The sequence below is a fragment of the Trichomycterus rosablanca genome, chromosome 19 (genome assembly GCF_030014385.1).
Source record: "Trichomycterus rosablanca isolate fTriRos1 chromosome 19, fTriRos1.hap1, whole genome shotgun sequence".
In the NCBI taxonomy this organism is placed as follows: domain Eukaryota; kingdom Metazoa; phylum Chordata; class Actinopteri; order Siluriformes; family Trichomycteridae; genus Trichomycterus; species Trichomycterus rosablanca.
Window position 1 is genome coordinate 18,819,709 of NC_086006.1, and position 25,046 is coordinate 18,844,754.

Consider the following 25,046-nt stretch of genomic DNA (forward strand, 5'->3'; position numbering starts at 1 on the left):
AACATGCTTTCATAAATGTAACTCTTTCACTTTAAAACAAAAATGACTCTTTACTGCGAGTCGGCTCCCCGGAGTCGACTCAAAGAGCCGAGTCATTCGTGAACGAAACATCAATACAAACAAACCTGGGGCGCAGGCGCCACCCGCCACCAACCAGCATCCCCTGTGCGCACAAGTCTTTCGTGCAATAACAGTGCGGTTCAACAGCCGTTTGTATGAATGAACCCTGGTTCCAGAACCGGGAGGCCTTATAACCAGGTATGCATTACCGATATGTTTGATTATGCATAATAATGCTGCATTTATACATTCCGTGGTAGGGCACACCACACGATTTAATAAAGGACATCAGGTGTAGACGCATCATGGTGGATGTAATTAATGCACGTAGTATTGCGTAATTTGGCATCCCCACATGATGCGGTGATGCTGGATGTGGAGGTGTCGCGGTATGTGCAGTGACTGTGCAGTACAGATGTTGGGCTGCAGCAGGTACGCGGCTTTCATTTTCCCTTTCTGGTTTTGCAGAATGATCTCGATCTAGCATATCAGTGGGTTTATCTCAGACAGATCTCAGTGTGGATGTGTTGATGCTTTGGTGATTAGTGGATCTCAGGTTGTTCTGTGCCTTGTGAGTCGTGACAGGTGCAGAACGGTTTGTGTTTTAGGGCCTGCTGTGACCTTGCACCCTTTTGTTTAGTATTTCTTGTTTCTTAGGGTTTCCTAATATGAGAATTTAAATAGAGACATGATCAATGTGGCATATGAGCAAGTATAATAATTATACATTTACTGGAAACAATGGTGCCAGAGTGAGTTTCACTTTTTTTTGGGTGGGGGGGGGGAGTGATGTTCCTGTGCTGCAGTCATTTATGTTCTATACCTAAAATGTTCTACACTTCAAAATATATGCTTTTTTTTTAAAGCTGCAGCTATAAAGGATCATCTTATATTTAACAAACTTACACTGATCAGCCATAACATTACAACCACCTCCTTGTTTCTAGCAGTTTCACTTACTGACTGTAGTCATCTGTTTCTCTGCATGCTTTGTTAGCCCCCTTTCATGCTGTTCTTCAATGGTCAGGACCCCCACAGGACCACCACAGAGCAGGTATTATTTGGGTGGTGGGTCATTCTCAGCACTGCAGTGACACTGACATGGTGTCACTTCTGGACTGAGAATAGTCCACCAACCAAATATACCCAGTGGGCAGCGTCCTGTGACCACTGATAAAGGTCTACAAGATGACCAACTCAAACAGCAGCAATAGATGAGCGATTGTCTCTGACTTTAAATCTACAAGGTGGACCAACTAGGTAGGAGTGTCTAATAGAGTGGACAGTGAGTGGACACGGTATTTAAAACCTCCATCAGCGCTGCTGTGTCTGATCCACTCATACCAGCACAACACACACTAACACACCACCACCGTGTCAGTGTCACTGCAGTGCTGAGAATGATCCACCACCTAAATAATAACTGCTCTGTGGTGGTCCTGTGGGGGTCCTCACCATTGAAGAACAGGGTAGAAGCAGGTTAAAAAGGTATGCAAAGAAACAGATGGACCACAGTCAGTAATTGTAGAACTACAAAGTGCTTCTATATGGTAAGTGGAGCTGATAAAATGGACAGTGAGTGTAGAAACAAGGAGGTGGTTTTAATTTTATGGCTGATCAGTGTATATTGTATTGCATTACCTATTATTATATTAAATTTTAAACAATGCTGCTGGTTGGGTTGAATCCTCACCTTCACTTAATGTAAGGAGTCTGACATGTTTTTTTTGTGTCTGCGACAACTGTTCCCTTAAATCTCACAAAACATGCAAGTGAAGTGGCTGCTCTACAGTAAATTGCCACTTTGTGAAGGTGGCACTTTGATTTTATTCAAAGTCCAGTCATTAACCCTAGCCACAAGATGGCACCAATCCATCCCAGGGCATGACACTGACCCCTTAACCTGTGAGGAAATTTACAACCACAAGTCAACCTACTGCTATGCTATGTTTTTTAGAAGATAGGAGGAAACCTAATCCATACATGAAAAACATGCTCAACTAGACACAGAGGCCAGGACACAGTGCCAGCTGTGCCACTCTTGCTCTTTGCTCGTTTTTATTCAAAACATATTGTAGTGTCACAACTTCCAGAACATTCTTAATTCTTTATATTAAATTTTCACTATTTTTAATTTAGGAGCTGCTTTCTGTTCTGTAGTACTAGTCAGCTGTCACTAGTGGGGTCCATTTAATAAACTGGGCATCTCACATACTGGAATGGTGTCAGTCTCCATGGAGACTTATCTCACACCCTCTCAGTGTGCCTCCAATGTCGTTGTGTTTTCCTGTGTATCAAACTAAAATAAATCTGAATTTTATCAGTATGTTGTTTCATTTTAAACCATTGCAATTACACATGTATACATACTTCATGCAAATATATTACCATGTACCAATAGTAGTTCATAATTGGACATTCTATTTTAAAAACATGAGCAATACTATAGAGTTTCTCTCTCTGCTATAACATCCTCTCCTCCTCTGGGAAGGTTTTGCACAAGATGTTAAATTGTGTCTGCTTTTTTTTTAGTCAAAGCATCTGTGAGGTCAAGCACTGATGTGGGATGAGGCCTGCTTTGAAATTATTGTTTCAACTAGTCCCAAAGGGGTTCGGATCAGGGCTTTGTGAAGGCAGTTGGAGTTTCTCCACACTAAAATCTTGATCATGTTGCTTTGTACACTGACCAGCCATAACATTAAAACCACCCCCTTGTTTCTACATGTATTGTCCATTTTATCAGCTCCACTTACCATACTTTATAGTTCTACAATTACTGGTCAGCACCCTCACAGGATCACCACAAAGCAGGTATTATTTAGATGGTTGATCATTCACTAACAGGTGGACCGCGGTCCGGGTCCGGACCCAGAAGCTGTCCCATACGGACCTGGACCTACAGCCAAAACAGAAAGTTATTTGAAACCTGACGGAGCGCTTCTATTTTAACCGGCGCAGCTTTTGTAGTCTTTACAGTAGCGGTTTAGCGGATGAGAAAACGCACAGACCAATCACGTGACACCACTCAGCCAATCAAGTCTGTGCATTCCAGCCGGTAAACACTGCGACTCTACAGTGCAGACAGATGAGAGGGTTAGAGGCGAGTTACATGTGAAAAGACGGTGGAAAGAAAAAGAAAGATAGCGAACGTACAAAAAACTAAGGGAGAGATACAGACGACTGTGCAGGAGAAAGTTGAGAAAAAGACGAGTGAGACAGGAGACAAATGGCGCTCTCCAAAAAAGAAACGTGTACAGCGAAATTACAGCATTTAATCCGTGATGGAGAGACTAATTTCTGTTCTTACTTCCCACTGGAGCACAATTTATTTTTATTTTCTCTTAATTTGATAAGAGAAAGGTTTGATAAGGTGGGGCAGTCCGGGTCCTCTCTGTGTGGAGTTTGCATGTTCTCCCCGTGTCTGTGTGGGTTTACTTCGGGAGCTCCGGTTTCCTCCCACAGTACAAAGACGTGCAAGTGAGGTGAATTGGAGACACTAAATTGTCCATGACTGTGTTTGATATAAACTTGTGACCTGATGAATCTTGTGTAATGAGTAACTACCGTTCCTGTCATGAATGTAACCAAAGTGTAAAACATGATGTTAAAAACCCTAATAAATAGACAGACATCTGATTTGACAGTCAGTTATTGATTACATGCAGATGTTGATACAACTATTAGGCTACTTATATATAACAAATATAGACAGCACAGTGGTTAAGGTACTGGACCAGTAAACAGAAGGTTGCTGGTTCAAGCCCCGCCACCACCAAGTTGCCACTGTTGGGACCCTGAGCAAGGCCCTTAACCCTCAGTTGCTCATTGTGTAAGTCGCTTATATATATATATTAGGGCTGTCAAACGATTAAAATTTTTAATCGCGATTAATCTCAGAATTTCATATAGTTAATCGCGATTAATCGCATTAAAAAAAATCTGTGTAAATGTTATAGAAAACAAGGATTTTTAAGTGAAATGTTACAATTAAAATGGTGAACACATTTTATGCTAAATGTACTTATGTTAAAAACTGCTGGGACAAGAGAAAACTGTAAGGGAGTTTTATTTACTCACATACTAGGCAGTAAATGTCAGATTGTAGGTTAAAATTTCTCCATCAGCAAACATTGTAGATCAGCGGTGCTTTAGGTGGGATAAGGCGTAGTTATTGTAACAGACTTTTCTGTGGTTGTATTGTGACAATGGTTTGATGGACGTTTCTACACGAAGTGAGTGTGTTTTGACCCTTTTGGGCTTCCATAGTTCATGGACTAACGTGCTTGACTCAGCTTTCCGGTATTTGGTACCGTAACAGAATAAGTTAAAAAAAAGTGTTCTGCTCCCGACAACTTGTGAGTATAGCGTGTATTTATTTATTTATTAAGAAAGTGCATCCCTACAACGCTCGGTTACATTATGATAACAAACCGCAAATGAAAAACGGTGGCAAGTCCGACATTAAAACGTTTGTTCTACCAGTCAAGTCTCAACATGAAGTAGAATTTGCGTTAACGGCACTATTTTTTTTAATCGCGTTAAATTGAAATCGCGTTAATGCGTTATTATCGCGTTACCTTCGACAGCCCTAATATATATATATATATATATATATATATATATATACAGGGGTTGGACAAAATAACTGAAACACCTGGTTTTAGACCACAATAATTTATTAGTATGGTGTAGGGCCTCCTTTTGCGGCCAATACAGCATCAATTCGTCTTGGAAATGACATATACAAGTCCTGCACAGTGGTCAGAGGGATTTTAAGCCATTCTTCTTGCAGGATAGTGGCCAGGTCACTACGTGATGCTGGTGGAGGAAAACGTTTCCTGACTCGCTTCTCCAAAACACCCCAAAGTGGCTCAATAATATTTAGATCTGGTGACTGTGCAGGCCATGGGAGATGTTCAACTTCACTTTCATGTTCATCAAACCAATCTTTCACCAGTCTTGCTGTGTGTATTGGTGCATTGTCATCCTGATACACGGCACCGCCATTGGATGCACATGGTCCTCCAGAATGGTTCGGTAGTCCTTGGCAGTGACGCGCCCATCTAGCACAAGTATTGGGCCAAGGGAATGCCATGATATGGCAGCCCAAACCATCACTGATCCACCCCCATGCTTCACTCTGGGCATGCAACAGTCTGGGTGGTACGCTTCTTTGGGGCTTCTCCACACCGTAACTCTCCCGGATGTGGGGAAAACAGTAAAGGTGGACTCATCAGAGAACAATACATGTTTCACATTGTCCACAGCCCAAGATTTGCGCTCCTTGCACCATTGAAACCGACGTTTGGCATCGGCACGAGTGACCAAAGGTTTGGCTATAGCAGCCCGGCCGTGTATATTGACCCTGTGGAGCTCCCGACGGACAGTTCTGGTGGAAACAGGAGAGTTGAGGTGCACATTTAATTCTGCCGTGATTTGGGCAGCCGTGGTTTTATGTTTTTTGGATACAATCCGGGTTAGCACCCGAACATCCCTTTCAGACAGCTTCCTCTTGCGTCCACAGTTAATCCTGTTGGATGTGGTTTGTCCTTCTTGGTGGTATGCTGACATTACCCTGGATACCGTGGCTCTTGATACATCACAAAGACTTGCTGTCTTGGTCACAGATGCGCCAGCAAGACGTGCACCAACAATTTGTCCTCTTTTGAACTTTGGTATGTCACCCATAATGTTGTGTGCATTGCAATATTTTGAGCAAAACTGTGCTCTCACCCTGCTAATTGAACCTTCACACTCTGCTCTTACTGGTGCAATGTGCAATTAATGAAGATTGGCCACCAGACTGGTCCAATTTAGCCATGAAACCTCCCACACTAAAATGACAGGTGTTTCAGTTATTTTGTCCAACCCCTGTGTATATATATATATATATATATATATATATATATATATATATATATATATATATATATATATATATATATATATATTTATTTATTTATTTATTTATATATACTGTATATAGTTAAACATTCCGGACCTTTGCTTCAAGAAATTTTCTCTAACTGGACCTCTTTAAATTTTAGTTGAATACCCCTTTTCTAGACCCTCATCAGTGGTCACAGGACGCTGCCCACAGGGCACTGTTGGCTGGATATTTTTGGTTGGTGGACTATTCTCAGTCCAGCAGTGACAGTGAGGTGTTTAAAAACTCTTATGAGTGTCTTATCCACTCATACCAGCACAACACACAGTAACACACCACCACCATGTCATTGTCACTTTAGTGCTGAGAATGACCCACCACCCAAATAATACCTGCTTTGTAGTGCTGTAGTGTAGTCCTGGGAGAGTCCTGACCATTGAAGGACAGAGTAAAAGCAGGCTAAAAAAGTATGCAGAGAAACAGATAGACTACAGTCAGTAATTGTAGAACTACAAAGTGCTTCTATGTGGTAAGTGGTCTGCTAAGTCTGCTATGGGGTCTGCTATCAGACCCCAGCAACTGATTTAAAATGCAGCTGCCTTCCTGGTTTTCAGTCAACCCAAACGCTAACACATCATGCCACTGCTGCCCTCTGTGGCTGCACACATTCAATTTAAAACAATAATGCTTACCTACAAAGTCAAGGATCAACCTGCCCAGACCTACATTAGAGATCTTATCAAACCCTGTTTCACATACCCCTTAAGCAACAAGTCCAACTCGTCCTGATCCACCATCTGTTCATCTTTAAAAAGAAAATTCAGTTCTAGCTATCCTTTTGTTTTAACTGGGTTTCAGTGTTTCATCTATTTGGACTTCAATAAGGAAATGTTTACTGAGATAGCTTCTGGACAAAAGTGAGCTCTCTGTTTGTGTGTTGAGAAGATTGGGGAGCATTAGGTGACTCACTATTTCTCTGCATGGAGTCATAAGTGAGGGAGTCCCAGAGCGCATTATTGCCATTCCAGCAACCCGAGTAGCAAAATTACAATTGAGTCTTGGTATTAAAGGACCTCTGTAGCCTGATCTTGGTCTTGAGCTATTTTGTCTTTTCATTGCCTTTGTTTTGTCCAAAAGTGTCCATTTTTTTCTCTAGTTCTAACCCTATCATAGATGCATGTTCACTGTAATGTATTCAGTACAATGTCAGCATCCTGTCATGTATAATACAGTTTGAAGTTGTTAATTATTAAAAGCTTAAATGTGTTAACTAGTGATCGACCGATATGGGTTTTTTAATGGCCGATGCCGATACCGATATTTAGACGAAAGAAGTGGCCGATGGCCGATATATAAAGCCGATAATAAAATTTTTTTACAATTAAAAAATACAATAATAATAATAATAATACAACAAAACAGAATTAATGATCTTAAATAAACATTTATTTATCACTGTATATTCTTGTTTGCTCTTTTGGCCGTTCAAAAAATAAAATAAAAAAAATAAAAACTTTAAATAAAATACAAATTATTTCAAAGGTTTCAGTGCACTTAACATACACAAGCAGATAGCAGTATCTTTTTGTTTTTAAGAATGAACAAACATGCTTAGTGAAGACAGTTGCACATAGAAGAACTTCTTTTAAGGAGCCATTATTTAAGCACCAAACTGTGTGTGCATTGTGTGAGCATTTAGATAAGTAATCAAAATATAAATAAAAAATTAACAAAAATATTTGTGAATAAAAAATAATGAAGTTAAAGTTAAAGTGAAATATTTGGAAAAAAATGAGATGATGAGACGGCATGCAGCTACAGGCTGGAGGATTACAATCCTTGTTCTTGTGCATTCACTGATGTCTGCCTGGAGAGTGGCAAAATGGACACACGGGGCGCTCTAACAACAGCCAGACCAATGACTGTATACAGTCACTGAGCTGACGGAGGCAATGTTTAAATATCGGCCTTGTGCGCACATATATCGGCCGATGCCGATTATCTAAAAAATGCCAAAAATCGGCCCGTCGATCACTAGTGTTAACATTAGGAGAAAAATCACATATCTTTGTGTCTGTTTTTCAGAAAGACAATCACATAAACTGCTGTTTTTGCTGTTATTTTGATTTAATCAATACATATTTTGTGTAACCTATAAATAGAATAGAATGCCTTTATGTGTCATATACAGAGGTACTGTACAATGGAATTCTTTCTTTACGTATCCCAGCTTGTTTGGAAGCTGGGGTCAGACACAGGCTCAGCCATCGTACAGCGCCCATGGAGCAGAGAGGGTTTAGGGCACTAAACTTTAGGGTCGAACACTCAACCTTTCAGCTGATAGCCCAAAGCTCTACCCACTAGGCTACCACTGTCCTCAAAAATAAAAATGCCTTCATTGCTTATATACAGTACCTACATATTATTAATGTTATTATTATAACTAATAATAATATGCTAGAGTGGTGCATCAGTAAATTCTGCTTACGCCCTACCACTGGGATCCAGTGTTCGATTCCCCCGCAGTGCTATCAACCAGTCAGACATCTATAAACAGACATGATTAGCTATGTCGCTTTGGTATGGCTGAGGCACCATGATGGATTGGCGTCCCGACTGGGGTGTGTTACTGCATTGCAGACAGCAGGGGAAACAAAAAGATAGTAAAACATGATCATGTGTGGAAATTTAAATGAAATAATAATAATAATACTAATAATTTTTCTTGACTCACCTGGCCAAGTTGCTGTTAGCAAGTCAAGCTAACTAGCTTAGCCTTGTTTTAATCTTGATATATTGTCTTGGGTCCTAATTAAGATTATTATTACTGCAACAATTCTGATTAGACTAGTCAAGGGACCTTTATGTATATTTTTTATTATCAGGATGCAGACAGGTTATTATTATCAGATTATCTGATTATTATCAGAAAAAAAATTTTTTTATAACATTATGTGGCAGTTCCATCAATATGAACTTTAAAAAATATAATAAAGTTTCTTAAAATGTAAACAGATCTCTACTATATATTTCTTTATATTTTTAGTCTCAGATTGCACAGTTGTACAACTTAATAGATGTATAGAAAAGTGTCTGTAATGTTTTATATAGGAAATTATGGGCGCCCAGGTGGCGCAGCGGGATATTCCGCTAGCACACAAGCCCCGAGATTCTGAACTCGGTTCAAAACTCTGCATTGCCACCGGTCGGCTGGGCGCCATCTTGCGGGCATAATTGGCAGTGCCTGCAGCACGAGGGCAGAATGACTGGACTATGTGGGTGGGGTTTTCAAGCGCTGTGTAAGGATCCTGACCCTGAGACCCTGTGCAGGATGCAAGGGTGAAAAAAGGTTTCGCTAAGGGCTGCACATGGGTCAGAGAAGGCATGAGCAGCAATATACCCAGCTCGACTGCAATCAGGGATCCCCCAGCAGCGGAAGACAAATTAACTATGCTCAATTGGGGGAAATGGGAAAAATGCATAAATTATATAGAAAACAATAAAATAAATATATAGCTAATTATTTGCTTTTTATTTCAACACTGTTTGTGGCATTACAAAAATCAAGGTCACATTTCCCCAAGAACTGCTGAACGTGCTGAGGGTTTGTGTAACAGAGAGTGCACAGTCATCGACACCAGTTCAGCACTTTTACCGAAAACACAACGTGGAGTAATCACTCATGATTCTACCTACTGCTGTTAGCTTTGAAGCTGTCTACTGCATGGTGTGTACCTGCATTTTTAATAATATCTAATTGTGAAACTGTCTTATAGAAAACAGGCTATCACATTATATCTGAATTCCTCTCTTCTTTCTTATTTTAATTCAGGGGTGTTTTTAAGTTATTTTGAGTAATTTGCCTGCTGGGTCAATAACAAAACAAAATCATCTGCTTTTCTGCTTTCTCAGTAAATTGACATTAGCAGCACACATACATGACTGTCACTGTTAAACATTTAAGCTAGCATTTGATTAAAACTTTGTTACCTGTCTGACTTAGTAAATTGATGAAAATGAAAGTAAAACTCTCTAAACCTAGCTGGGAGTACACTGAGTGATACAGTATACATACACTGATCAGCCATAACATTAAAACCATCCTTGTTTCTACACTCACTGTCCATTTTATCAGCTCCACTTACCATATAGAAGCACTTTGTAGTTCTACAATTACTGACTGTAGTCCATCTATTTCTCTACATACTTTTTTAACCTGCTTTCACCCTGTTCTTCAATGGTCAGGACTCCCAGAGGACCACCACAGAGCAGGTATTATTTAGGTGGTGGATCATTCTCAGCACTGCGGTGACACTGACATGGTGGTGGTGTGTTAGTGTGTGTTGTGCTGGTATGAGTGGATCAGACACAGCAGCGCTGCTGGAGTTTTTAAATACCGTGTCCACTCACTGTCCACTCTATTAGACACTCCTACCTAATTGGTTCACCTTGCAGATGTAAAGTCAGAGACGATCGCTCATCTATTGCTGCTGTTTGAGTTGGTCATCTTCTAGACCTTCATCAGTGGTCACAGGATGCTGCCTACGGGGCGCTGTTGGCTGGATATTTTTTTGGCTCAAATTCTCTGAATGTTGTAGCTTTACAACAAAATGTGCTCAATTTCACATCAGGGAAAATCTTTTAATCACTTAGATTTAGAAGTGGCTTTTTATTTACGTTTTGTCTTCTCACCACTACCTGCTCTACGTCTTATGGTGGAAAAAAACCTTTAATCAAATACCTCAAAGACTGGATTATGAGTAGAAAAGAGTTTTAACCTTGTCTGGAGATGAAGGATTTCACTGACAAAGTCTCACACAGACTGCGATCAAGAAAAAGAAAATGATCATGTTTATACACTCAGTGACCTTGTAGGACATTGGAATATTCCACTGTTAACAGAGATTTCTTAGCTAAAACAAGGGAACTGGTCTAAACAAGCTAGAACTGGGTTTTGGAGGTCATACAATACAATACAATACAATACAATTGACACACTTTTTGTCACGTACACCACATACACATCCAGTAACCTTCTATTGTAGCAGTATTCTTGGAATATTGGAATATGACTACTTGCAATCATGCCCTAAGCATACACCGACCAGTCATAACATTATGACCACTGACAGGTGAAGTGAATAACACTGATTATCTCTTTATCACGGCACCTGTTAGTAGGTGGGATATATTAGGCAGCAAGTGAACATTGTATCCTCAAAGTTGATGGGTTAGAAGCAGGAAAAATTGGCAAGCGTAAGGATTTGAGCGAGTTTGACGAGGGCCAGATTGTGATGGCTAGACGACTGTGTCAGAGAATCTCCTTGTGGGGTGTTTCCCGTCTGCAGTGGTCAGTATCTATCAAAAGTGGTCTGTGATGTGCTCTTGTTCTAGGCTGGCTGCACCTGAGGTCTTTGAGTCCTGAGTGGGAACAAAAACAAGAAAGACAGCAGCAAGACATCACGCTGCGAAGAACTCCAGCTAGCTTGCCTCGATGTCTTCACCTGTCAATAAGAAATCTGGTTCTGGGTCTCACAGGTAGGACTCTAAACTGTCCATTTTGCATTAACTGACTGCAGTCTTTTTCTTGTCACGTTTCCAGGGTGATTTGGTCACCACTTTAGCTTTATATGAACACTAGTTTATTGTTTACCTGTTTTTTCTCTTATATTTTGCTCTGGTTTTAATCTGGGAAAGTCTGATGGGATTTAAGTTTAAAGTTTATTCATGTAAAATGATTACATACACTTCTAAGACATATACACCGATCAGCCATAACATTAAAACCACCTCCTTGTTTCTGCACTCACTGTCCATTTTATCAGCTCCACTTACCATATAGAAGCACTTTGTAGTTCTGCAATTACTGACTGTAGTCCACCCATTTCACTGCATGCTTTGTTAGCCCCCTTTCCTGCTGTTCTTTAATGGTCAGAACTCTCCCACTGTCACTGCTGGACTGAGAATAGTCCACCAACCAAAAATATCCAGCCAACAGCGCCCTGTGCGCAGCGTCCTGTGTCTACTGATGAAGGTCTCAAAGATGACCAACTCAAACAGCAGCAATAGATGAGCGATCGTCTCTGACTTTACATCTGCAAGGTAGACCAACTATGTCTAATAGAGTGGACAGTGAGTGGACACGGTATTTAAAAACTCCAGCAGCACTGCTGCATCTGATCCAATCATACCAGCACAACACACACTAACACACCACCACCATGTCAGTGTCACTGCAGTGCTAAGAATGATCCACCACCTAAATAATACTTGCTCTGCGGTGGTCCTGACCATTGAAGAACAGGGTGAAAGCAGGTTAAAAAGATATGTAGAGAAACAGATGGACTACAGTCAGTAATTGTAGAACTACAAAGTGCTCCTATATGGCAAGTGGAGCTGATAAAATGGACAGTGAGTGTAGAAACACGGAGGTGGTTTTAATGTTATGACTGATCGGTGTATATAGTCATTTAAGTTCAGCTTTTTACCTCTTATTGGTTGTCGCGAGTGCTTTGCTGAATCTAACATCTCTCTTTCTCTTTGCTATGCCAGCTCTTCAGCCTTAACCATTTTTCTTTTTCTGTGTTCCTTTTCCAATTAAGATTGATGACAGTTTTAAGTTGCTGTGCTGACTAAAAGCATTAAATGACAGAAAACCAAAGATTGCTTCAGGTTCAGGATACTCAGCTTTATTGCAAGGCATTAACTCATTCCTAATATCCAGTTAAATTAATGTATTTAAAGTAATTTAATTAAGTTGAAGGTAATTAAATTAGATTAATGGCCTACAGCACAAAGGGCCTGGGTTTGATTTCCCAACTGGGTGGAAAGGGTCCTTTCTTTGTGAAGTTTGCATGTTCTCCCTGTGTTGGCGTGGTCCAAACACATGCAGTAAGGCAAACTTGAGCTACTAAAAACTGCCCTGAGTGTGAATGTCTGCCCTGTGATGGACAGGCTTTGAACAATTACAATTATAAGAAAATGATTTATTTATAAGTATAAACACAATTGTTTTAAGGGATGTTTTAAAATAGTTGAGAAAGAAATCAGACACTATAAATAAATAATAGTACATTTTTGCAAAGCCATTTTTGGGAATTACAGTATAAATGCACTTATATGTAGAATTTACAAACCCCATTTCTAATAAAAAATAGGACAATTTGTCCTATAATGCAATAAAATTTAATTTAATTTGTTGATGTTATCTTAGTCAGCATATGTTGTTCCAAGATCTCAGTGTACAATTCTGCATTATTGCTGCCATCCGAGAAGCGTAAATGACCTTTGCCAAAGGCACAGACACAACCCCATACCATGACAGACCCTGGCTTTTGGACTTGTTGCTGATAAAAGTCTGGATGGTCCTTTTTATCTTTGGTTCGGACCACACAACGTCAATTTCTTCCAAAAAAGATCTTGAATATTAATTTGTGTATTGTGTGATGGTCCATCTCAGATGCCTCGGAGCCTAGAGAGCTTAACACCGCTTCTAGACATGGTTGACATAAAGCTTCTTTTTTTATTGCTTTTTTTGCATTTTACAATTACCCCAGTAATGGGGTTTGCACAGTAACTGAATATTTTTCTTGTATCTGTTTTTAAACCTTCACTATTTCGTTTAAAAACAGATAAAAGTATGTTTACACACAAATTGGTAAAATGGAACTGTTATAGTACAATGAGTATCATTTATAGTAGTGACATTAGATACATTATTAGCTAGTCAATGGTTATTAAAACCATTAACACTGTGTGGTAGAGCCGAGCTCTGTGCCTCTCTGTCTTGTCTTTCTTCTCAGATTCAACCCTCTGAAGGCCCTGCAGCCTAAATGGCGCTTGCAGCAAATATTGTCCTCTCCGTCCACACCTGCTCCGTGAGCCTCAGATTCAGTACCCTCTGTAGTGCATGGTTATAGTAGTGAGCACTGCTTTTAGTTACCAAACTCTGCAATCCACCTACCTATCTAGAACCAGTCCTTAATCCCTTTTGCAAGCTACTAGTCGGAGAATGTAAATAACTAGAATGAGTAGACAAACAAGGCAGACAATTTAGTTTTAACTTTTACACCGATCAGTCATAACATTAAAACCACCTCATTGTTTCTACACTCACTGTCCATTTTATCAGCTCCACTTACCATATAGAAGCACTTTGTAGTTCTACAATTACTGACTGTAGCCAATCTGTTTCTCTACATACTTTTTTTTAGCCTGCTTTCACCCTGTCACAATGGTCAGGAGCCCCACAGGACCACCACAGAGCAGGTATTATTTAGGTGGTGGATCATTCTCAGCACTGCAGTGGAGGTGGTGTGTTAGTGTATGTTGTGCTGGTATGAGTGGATACCAGCACACAGCAGCGCTGCTGGAGTTTTTAAATGCCATGTCCACTCACTGTCCACTCTATTAGACACTCCTACCTAGTTGGTCCACCTTGTAGATGTAAAGTCAGAGACGATCGCTCATCTATTTCTGCTGTTTGAGTTGGTCTTCTTTGAGACCTTCATCAGTGGTCACAGGACGTTGCCCATGGGGTGCTGTTGGCTGGATGTTTTTGGTTGGTGGACTATTCTCAGTCTAGCAATGACAGTGAGGTGTTTAAAAACTCCAGCAGCGCTGCTGTGTCTTATCCACTCGTACCAGCACAACACACACTAACACACCACCACCATGTCAGTGTCACTGCAGTGCTGAGAATTATCCACCACCTAAATAATGTCTATCTAGTTCTAAGCACTGTGAGGTGTAGAAAGGGATTAAGGATGATTTAGGGATAGGGTGTGTAGGTGGCTCCCATCCGCACATCTAAGTAACACATTGCAGATGTGTCTGTAGATGTGGATTCTTACCACATAATGTGTGACAGAATCTGTGTGACAGAGATACTGCATTTTCACCAACGTACTAAATGGGTACTGACATACCGACAGCAGTATTTAAGTCAAGTCAAGTCAATTGTATTTATATAGTGCTTTTTACAGTGGACATTGTGGACAAGTAACTTTACAGACTCCGGGACCGACAGACCAAAAAACCCTGTTGAGCAAGCCGAGGGCGACAGTGCAGCAAGGAAAAACTCCCTTAAAATTACTGGAAGAAATCTTTAGAGGAATAAGACTCAGCGGGGACCCCCATCCTCCTTGGGTGGCCTGGAGAATAAGAATAATAGGATTACTTAGATATGCAATAAATCAATAATTTTGTCAGTACGTCATTAAACACCCTTATACAAAGTTTTCCGCTTATTTTCAGAGCATCTCTTTCACCACACATCACTTGTATTAACAGGCTTGAGACAGTTCATCATGTAAAACACAATATGATGGACTTACATTGGTGTCTACCTTTGCTTCCTCTCTCTCTGTCTTTGTTATCAGTAATTATACAAGAGTTTTTGATGTTTGCTCTTTCTTTGCTTTCGCTTCACCATCCTCTTTTGTATCTTTGGCCTCACCCATAACCTTCACCACAGCCTGGCAAACAGGAGACAAAAGTGTGAAAAGGCATGTTTTGCTCACGTTGGGTTGAGAGATGGTGCTACCCTGTGGTTCATTGGACATCTTGATCCATAAAATGCTTAAGGCTGGGTCAATTTGTTTTATTTCTTGGTCTAATTCAATGTGTGCCAATTTTTTTAAGATTTTCTCTTACTTTCTGATTGATATTATGTAGGTGCATAACTAGAATTTGTAAATGACCAATGATCCACTGCAGCATGTGTCCCCTGCTGCAATATTTCTCACGGTTTTTGTCAAAGCCTCTGAATGAACTTTGCCTTATTGCAGGTCCAGTCTGGAGATTTAATTGATTACTGAGAGAATCTTTTCAGGGAAATTATAGAGCATGCATGCGCCTATTCATTTTTCACATAATATACTGCTCAGATAATTTGTAAAGTGTGTGTATATAATTTAATTGGTGTAATTTTTAGTGGTTTTGAATGGACACATAAGGTGAGCAGCACATCTTTAAATTATGCATATTGATCCTTAAGTTCCTTAACCAGTAATGGGCCCACAGCCATAACATTAAAACCACATCCTTGTTTCTACATTCACTGTCCATTTTATCAGCTCCACTTACCATATAGAAGCACTGTAGTCCATCTGTTTCTCTGCATGCTTTGTTAGCCCCCTTTTATGTTGTTCTTCAATGGTCAGGACCCCCACAGGACCACTACAGAGTAGGTATTATTTGGGTGGTGGATCATTCTCAGCACTGCAGTGACACTGACATGGTGGTGGTGTGTTAGTGTGTGTTGTGCTGATATGAGTGGATAAGACAAACAGCAACGCTGATGGAGTTTTTAAACACCTCACTGTCACTGCTGGACTGAGAATAGTCCACCAACCAAAAATATATCCAGGCAACAGCGTCCCGTGACCACTGATCAAGGTCTAGAAGATGACCAACTCAAACAGCAGCAATAGATGAGCGATCGTCTCTGAATTTACATCTGCAAGGTGAACCAACTAGGTAGGAGTGTCTATTAGAGTGGACAGTGAGTGGATACGGTATTTAAAAACTCCAGCAGTGCTGCTGTGTCTGATCCAGTCATACCAGCACAACACACACTAACACAACACCACCATGTCAGTGTCACTGCAGTGCTGAGAATGATCCACTACCTAAATAATACCTGCTCTATGGTGGTCCTGTGGGGGTCCTGACCATTGAAGAACAGCATGAGGGGCTAACAAAGCATGCAGTCAGTAATTGTAGAACTACAAAGTGCTTTTATATGGTAAGTGGAGCTGATAAAATGGACAGTGAGTGTAGAAACAAGGAGGTGGTTTTAATGTTATGGCTGGTCAATTTTCTTAGTTTTAATCTTTATGACTTAAAAATATGACTTGTGTATCCAGGTAAGGAGGTGATTTAACCACTTTGTGTACATATTACTTGTAAAATGTCTTTAATAACAAAGGTCACAATCTATATTTAACCCAAAGTCTGGTTTGAAACAACGACACATTAAATCCAGGCACACTTTAGCTCAGACCAGGTGTGTGTGGTCACAGTGTAATGGTTTGTTATTGTGTGTGGGTCAGTTTTGACTACTGCAGGTTTATAGAGCTAGACTACACCCCCATGGAGGCAGGCATTATGGTCTCTATGAGGCAGAGCCAAGGATTTTTGTCACCCAAGTCCCCGGAACGGAATTGTCGGTCAGCACATGATTCACTTTCCCACTTTTTGTTTTACTTTATCTACCTACTTTTCTTTTATTACTTTGGCATTTTATTGGCATGGATTCAAACTCCTTATGTTATTGTATTATTTTCAACTGGACTGGATTGTGTGGTGTCCAGATCATCATCAGATTAGCATCTATTACTAAGTGAACCGTTTGCTTAGTTTGGCAATTTGGATATGTCCCATAAATTCTTTATTTTGTATTCTGATGTATCATAGCTCATTAACATCTGCTTGCATTCTTTATTTCCTTTTGCGTGCTTTTATGGTCACTTGTATCCCACTTGCTGATCTCCACTCTGTCTGTTTTGTGGCATGTTAGTAAAGTCAGTATTGATGGGCATGTTTTGTTGTCATGCTCTAAATAGTCATACTTTATCGCTAAATCATGATTTTGTATTAGTGATTTGAATAGTCATCATGAGTATATCGTTTTCCCTACCCTGTGTTACCTGTCCTCATGGTTTCTGTTTCACTTTGCTGTAGGAAGTGCCCCGCACCGGTTAGCAACCGTGATCCCTATGGCAATGCCTCACTCAGCAGCAGCAGCAACTCAGGATCCTGCAAGGGCAGTGACTGTAGCCCCACCCACAGGTTGGACACAGTTGAAAAATCAAATAAGTTTAATTTTTTAATGTTTCAGTATGTCACACAGTTCATAGACAAAGTATGATGTTTTACATTACAAATCTATGGACATGAATAGGGAGGCTAATTAAGGCATTCAGTAACAGCTGGCATGGCAATTCATTTCAAAGGTGCTGAGTGGGCTTAAGAACAGAGCTCTGTGGAGGCCAGTCCATTTCTTTTAAACCTAATTAAGCAAACTATATCCTTAAGGACTTTTGCATTCTTCTGCTTAACCATTGCAACAAAGTTTACAGTTTTCTAAAATTGAAATGCATTCTAGACGTAACAGGATCTAATGTCTCCAATAATCAAATACAGCCCTAGACCATTATTTTTCCTTCAGCCTTTCATTATAGTTGAGTAAGAAGCATTATCATGCTACCCAATAAACCAAGATTAGGATAACATATCCTGAAGCATCATTTATCTATCCAAAGAACTTTTTTCCACTGCTTCTGTGTCCAACGGTTAGTCAACATGTTTCATTTCACATGTAGGCTGTGTACTGGGACTACAGAAACATGATCCATGACGCTCTAGACTACCAGTTCTTGTCCTGATTTACAAATACAGTATTTAGCAAGTGCTCACTTGAATACAGGCAACAGTAAAGGAATTCCATTTAGCTAAACCCTGTGAAAAGGTATTAAGAAGGTGGGATGTTGTTTGCAGAAAGCAAAAGACGCCATTCCAGACATGCCGAGCTGAAATGTGCATGTTTGAGGTAGAAAAGAAGAGGATGAGTTGAGTTTACCAAGGGTGCAGGTGCAGAGAAAAAAAAGGAGAGGACCAAGCACTGAAACCTGTGGGATTTTGGTAGGGATTTGCATCAACAAATTAATATTCCCCATGCCAAGCCAGCAATAACAGCCCATGGCTGGGCAGTTGTTGCTAATAAACGTTGACCAGGGCAGCTCTAGCATAGCTGACTTGTTGTAAAAGTGTAATGTTCTATGACAGTGCCAATAGTTATTTATTATGACTTATTTTACTACCAGCAGGGCTGTTGGTTGATTATATGTGCCTCATGACCTTATGTGAATTATTCTTAAAACTAAGAGGATCATTTTAAAACAATGCTGAAATACCATTTTCTCTAGATATGCTTCTTAATGCATATAGGCATTCTAGTAAAAGCTATTGCAGCCTGCAAACCTATTAAAGTTTTGCATCAACTGGTCTGCCCTAACACTAAACCTTAACCCTACATCATCCTTCTTACCCCCAGGCATCACACAAAGTACACCTCCTGCACAAATAACCATGGTATCAAGCCCCCTCCCCCTGAGCAGTACTTGACCCCTCTCCAGCAGAAAGAGGTGTGCATCAGACATCTGAGGGCACGGCTCAAAGAGACGGTTGAAAGACTACAGGACAGGTAAAATCCATGTGTGTAAATACTGTAGACTACACATGAACCACAATAGACTAATGAAACACTTATCTTCTAGTGAAACAATGCAAACATCCAATTTTGTCTTCTTTGATTTCCTTTAAAGGTTTCACTGATATTTGCAGTTGTCTTTGTACATTTTAATTACTGTTTGATGTGACCAACAGCCGTGCATTTACATATAAATTGGTTTTCATTTGTTGGTTTCCATTTATGGTGGTCATTTGTTGCATAGCACAATAGAGCACACATTTCAGATGGATTCCAATAGCAAAAAGTGTTTTCTAATCCATTTTCATCTTAAACCTTTTTTTTTATTATTAAACAGTGTTTCAAATTCTTTACCTTCATATTTTTCTCAAAAAAACATTGCACAACCTGCCAGCTGGGAAATTCAATAAATTATATTGAACGTGTAAAAGATCTATCAATGTTTCTTAAACCAAACAGAATCAAATTGCTGAACAATGGTATAAGCAAAGTGCCTGACCTGTGGTTCTATGTAAAACAACAGGGTCACATTCATTTGATTAGTTAAGCCCTAAAACAGTGGTCCCCAACCACTGGGCTGTGGACCAGTCCATGGGTTATTTATTACCGGGCCGCGCAGAAAGAGTGAATAATTAGAGATCACTAGAAAAGCGTTTTTCACTGCTTCTGTTTCGGGTGTTATTGTCTTATTGTCACCCCTTGGTGGGAGCAGCGTCTCGTTGCAGCGAAAAAGCTCATTTTAGTCAAGTCAAATTTATTTATATAGCGCTTTTTACAATGGACATTGTCTCAAAGCAACGTTACAGAATCCAGGACCGACAGACCAAAAACCCCCTATTGAGCAAGCCCAGGGCGACAGTGGCAAGAAAAAACTACCTTAAAATTACAGGAAGAAACCTTGAGAGGAATCAGACTCAGCAGGGACCCATCCTCTTACATTGTTTGTGAGCAATATTATTAAATCCTCCCACCCCTACCGGTCCGTGAAATTATATCTTATATGAAACCGGTCCGTGGTGCAAAAAAGGTTGGGAAACGCTGCCCTAAACATTCCATCTTTAATAGAGCCACTGTTTGAGGTTGATGGCTTTTGGGCTACAACTGCTTTCTTTAAACCCCACCAGAGATTTTCTATAGTATTTAAATCTGGAAACTAAGAAGGCCACTATACTACATTCCAGGACTGATTCCTTGACCAAACTAGTTGACTTGGAAGTGTGCTTGGGATCATTGTCCTGCTTGAAAGTCCAAGTATAACCAAGGTTCAGTTTCACTTTAGAAGGCACTCATTTAAAATAGCCACTTCCTGCAGATAAAAAACCTTCCCATGGCATCATGACCAACCTCCAAGCTTGTTTCTACACTTGCTGTCCATTTTATCAGCTCCACTTACCATATAGAAGCACTTTTTAGCCCCCTTTCATGCAGTTCGTCAATGGTCAGGAGCAGGTATTATTTAGGTGGTGGATCATTCTCAGTACTGCAATGACACTGACATGGTGGTGGTGTGTTAGTGTGTGTTGTGCTGGTATGAGTGGATAAGACACAGCAGTGCTGATGGAGTTTTTAAACACCTCAATGTTTCGCTGGACAGAATAGTCCACCAACCAAATATATCCAGCCAACAGCGCCCCGTGGGCAGCGCCCTGTGACCATTGATGGTCTAGAAGATGATCAACTCAAACAGCAGCAATAGATAAGCGATCATCTCTGACTTTACATCTACAAGGTGGACCAACTAGGTAGGAGTGTTCGATAGAGTGGACAGTGAGTGGGCACGGTATTTAAAAACTCCAGCAGCACTGCTGTGTCTGATCCACTCATACCAGCACAACACACACTAACACATCACCACCATGTCAGTGTCACTGCAGTGCTAAGAATGATCCACCACCTAAATAATACCTGCTCTGTGGTGGTCCTGTGGGGGTCCTGACTATTGAAGAGCAGGGTGATGGTATGTAGAGAAATAGATGGACTACAGTCAGTAATTGTAGAACTACAAAGTGCTTCTATATGGTAAGTGGAGCTGATAAAATTGACAGTGAGTGTAGAAACAAGAAGGTGGTTTTAATGTTATGATTGATCGGCTGATTAGCCACAAATTCCCACAGAGGATGTCCAGCATGCTCGTGTTCAGGTGTCCAAATACTTTTGGCCATATAATGCATTTGTTTGTCTGGGCATAAAATAGATCCGTGTTAAGCAAATGTACTTTCTATTTTGCTTTTCTGTTCTTCAAAACTTGATATAGGGACACAGAAGTGGATGAGCTGCGGACTCAGCTGTCCCGGATGCAGGAGGACTGGATTGAGGAAGAGTGCCATCGTGTGGAGGCCCAGCTTGCACTAAAAGAGGCACGCCAGGAGATCCAGCAGCTTAAGCAGGTTGTCGATGTGGTACGCACTAACCTGGGTGAGGCGGACTCTGGTGTGCAGAAATGTTTCCAGGACATAAACGTCCAGAACCACAAGCTAGAGAACCTGCTCCAAAGCATGGAGTTTGCTCAGGTCGGAACAGCCAAGGGGGCCGACGCCCCATGTGGGGGAGGGGTGGTGGGGGCAGAGCAGTGGGTCAGCGAGAGGCCGGTGAGGTCCTGTGAAGGCTCACCGGCCCGCTCGCTGACCCGCAGCTCTACCTACACCAAGCTGAGTGAACTGGCTGCACCTGAGCGCAACGAGAATGGCAGTGGATCGGATGTGGCATGCTGCCTGTCAGCTGAGGGTACTCAGGATAGTGGTTTTGTGTGTTGCGGGGAGATTGAGGGTGGCGGGGCTACGAGGGCAGACCTGCTTCTGGAGGCTGCGTGCCTGTCCAATGAGACAGCATCCCTGTTAGACGCCTGCTCACGTCTGCCTCACTCAGCCACCTATGAAGCACTGTGCTGCGGTGAAGCGCAGAGGCTTCCACTACGCTACAGTCTGGGCAGGGCAGCTGAAGGAGGGGCGAGCGCAAGTATCAGCCACCCATGCCTGTCTCACCACCATCTGTACCTGCACCACCTACGAGAGCAGGCCATCCAGACAGAGTACGACCCTGGTCCGGCATCAGCCCCAGCCCTTGGAATTAATTTTGGCTCTGACCTGGACACCATTGCTGAGGTCCGCACATTTCGGTCGCAGGCCTGCAGCCCCACTTCCACCTGGTTGTCGGATGATGGTGATGATCTGGACTCGGTCACCACAGAATCTGTTGTCATGGCTACGGCTGCTGGAGAGGGCATTATCGCAGAGCCCCTCTTGGCAGCAAGTGCCACTTCTGCTTTTGTGGTGGAATCTGTTACTGGAGCATCCAGTGCCAGTGAGTCTGCTTTTATGGAAAATGCTTTGGCAGAATTTGTGGATGCGCCATCAACTGCTCTAGATCCTTCTAATTCAGATCCAGCACCAAGCCCTGGATCTGCCTCTTGTCCCATGCCAGAGACTGCACTGATGGAAGACAGTGTAGAGCCCACCCCACAAACTACCCAGCCACAGAGTAAAGACACACAAGTAATCAATGGAGTCACAGTTATAGAAGTACCCGAGGACGATGAAGATAACCAGGACCAGGAGGCCACAGCGCCTGTAAAGAGCTACTGGAGCCGCCACTTCTTAGTGGATCTGCTGGCCGTGGTAATTCCAGTAGTACCCACGGTAGCCTGGCTGTGCCGGGGCACACGACAAGGTGGTCAGCCCATGTATCACTTTGGAGCGTTGCTGCGTGGTTGCTGCACTGTGGCCCTGCACTCCCTGCGTCGGGGAGGAGGTCTACGCCATTACCCTGCGGGGGGTGGAGGGTCAGGAAGCATGAATATATGAGGTCAAATCTTGCACAACAGAAGAGCCCTGGTTTAATTACCATTAATCACATCTGCACTTAGTCGGTGGGTGGTGATTAAAATTTAAAACCAAGTCAGCATGCAATGGCAAGGCTGCCAACTTGGGATCCTGACCGGCAATTCTTTAAAGCTTAGGAATAGATGGTATCAAGGGAAAGAATCATGTAGACTAATGAATTATACTTGAAATCATGTCAGATGTACTGGTTATATGAAATGACGAATACAACTAACCCGTGATCCATCCCCCGACACAGCTGGCTGGACAAGGTGTGTTCCACAAAGCATCTAATAGACATCTCTGGCAAAGACTCTGAGAGTACAAAGAAAGGTGAAGGGACTGACATTATTTCTGATTTCCTGTCTTCCAGTCTCCCAATGTGTGTCGAGATGTGCAAGTTTGTGTTGTGTTTAGTGTTTAGTGTAGCCGTACCACCGGAACAACTGAAGACGATCGTTGCTATAGTAGCTGTAGGTGCATTGTTAGTTCTGTCTGCTACTGCTGAGCTTTATACGCTTTGTCTAGAAAACCAGTGTCCTAAATAGCTATACTCACTTCTACACTTGCCCTCACGAATAAGTACATACATATTATCTCAATTAGGTTATTCTAAACCAAAAAGGGAAGGTATAAGCAAAAGTACAGAATCATTATTTAATTATTTTTGGGTCCTTTGGTTGACGATGTCTTAGCCGATAATGGTAAAAGGTTGCTACAGTAATACTAATACTACGTACAGACCAGCAGCAATTTTTTTACCTCTTTTTACCCTGTGTTCACCGCCCTGTGTTCACACCAGAAGCGTCATCATTGCCTGTGGGCATTGGGTTGTCATGGTTTAACTGACACCAAGCAAAAAATACAATAAAATAAAAAAGCAAATCAGATTTGTTTCCACTAATAATAGTGAGGAAAATTGCTTGCCTAAAATGTTATCCCTGTGTAGTCCATCACTGCATTTTCCCCCCAACTTTCCTCCAATTACCCTATTGCATTATGCTACCTCTGTACTGATGTTGACCTGCACTCTGACTGAGGAGAGCCATGACTAACACATGCCCCCTCCGACACGTGTGCAGTAGCCGACTGCATCTTTTCACCTGCATGAGGCGAGTTCATATGTTGGATAAGCTTTGTGTATGCAGAGTCACACCCTGATTACATTATCCTCCATCTCTGTGCAGACGCCATCAATCAGCCAGCAGCAGTTATGTGGCACTCACTGATACCCCCTTGAACAGATGGCCTGCCAGATGGACGAACCGACAAGTTCGAAATGTTAGCTCTGGTGTGCTAGTATGTTTTATCGCTGCACCACCTGAGTGTCTATTTGTGAAGGTTTGACACCGCAGCAATGTGTTTATCTTTCATTTCTAGTAGCAACTATTACCTAGAAAACAAAAACAGAGCATGCCATTACATGGGGATGAAAAAATGAGCATACCGCTTTGCTCAGTGCTCAATTCCTATTGGTAATCGCCTTGCATAAAGTTGCATAAAGTTAAACTTTGCTTGGCTTCTCAGGTGGCGCAGCGGTACAAACACACGCTAAAACACCAGAGCTGGGATCTCGAATACATCGTATCGAGTCTCAGCTCTGCCTGCCGGCTGGGCTAAGCAACCGCATGAACAACGATTGGCCTGTTGTTTAGATAGGAGTGAGATATTAAAAGCCGTATAGGGACTCTCTCATAACTAATGCAATTACAACCTCTGCTGGCTGATTGATGGCGCCTGCACAGAGACGGGGAAAGCGTGCTGTCAGGGTGTGTCTCTCCGTACACAGTGCTGATTCGCATAGCACTCGTCAAAGTGTAGGTGACAAAATGCATACGGCTGCTGCCCACGTGTCGGAGGGGGCGTGGGTTAGCTTCGTTCTCCTCAATCAGAGCGGGGAGAGGCTTGGTGGAGAGGAAGCATGACGCACTCAGGCAATTGGACGCACTAAAAGGGAGCCTCCACCACCTTTTAATTAAAAATAAATGACAACAAGGTGCTTTGTTGCACCACATCGCTGTTGGTCTGAAGGTAGGAGAATAGAAACAGGTGCACAGTCGGGTTCGTA

General features: G+C 41.7%; 1 protein-coding gene across 1 annotated transcript; it reads left to right on the forward strand.

Annotated features, from left to right (window-relative positions):
* Positions 1-156: 156 nt before the first annotated feature.
* On the forward strand, positions 157-23,455 carry snphb (syntaphilin b). The gene is made up of 7 exons (XM_063015835.1): positions 157-258; positions 11,342-11,485; positions 13,750-13,824; positions 17,002-17,118; positions 17,633-17,740; positions 19,005-19,154; positions 21,415-23,455. Exons 2-7 carry the CDS (start codon positions 11,442-11,444, stop codon positions 22,958-22,960), a joined length of 2,040 nt encoding a protein of 679 aa, XP_062871905.1. The 5' UTR covers positions 157-258; positions 11,342-11,441; the 3' UTR covers positions 22,961-23,455.
* The last annotated feature ends 1,591 nt before the right edge of the window (positions 23,456-25,046 follow it).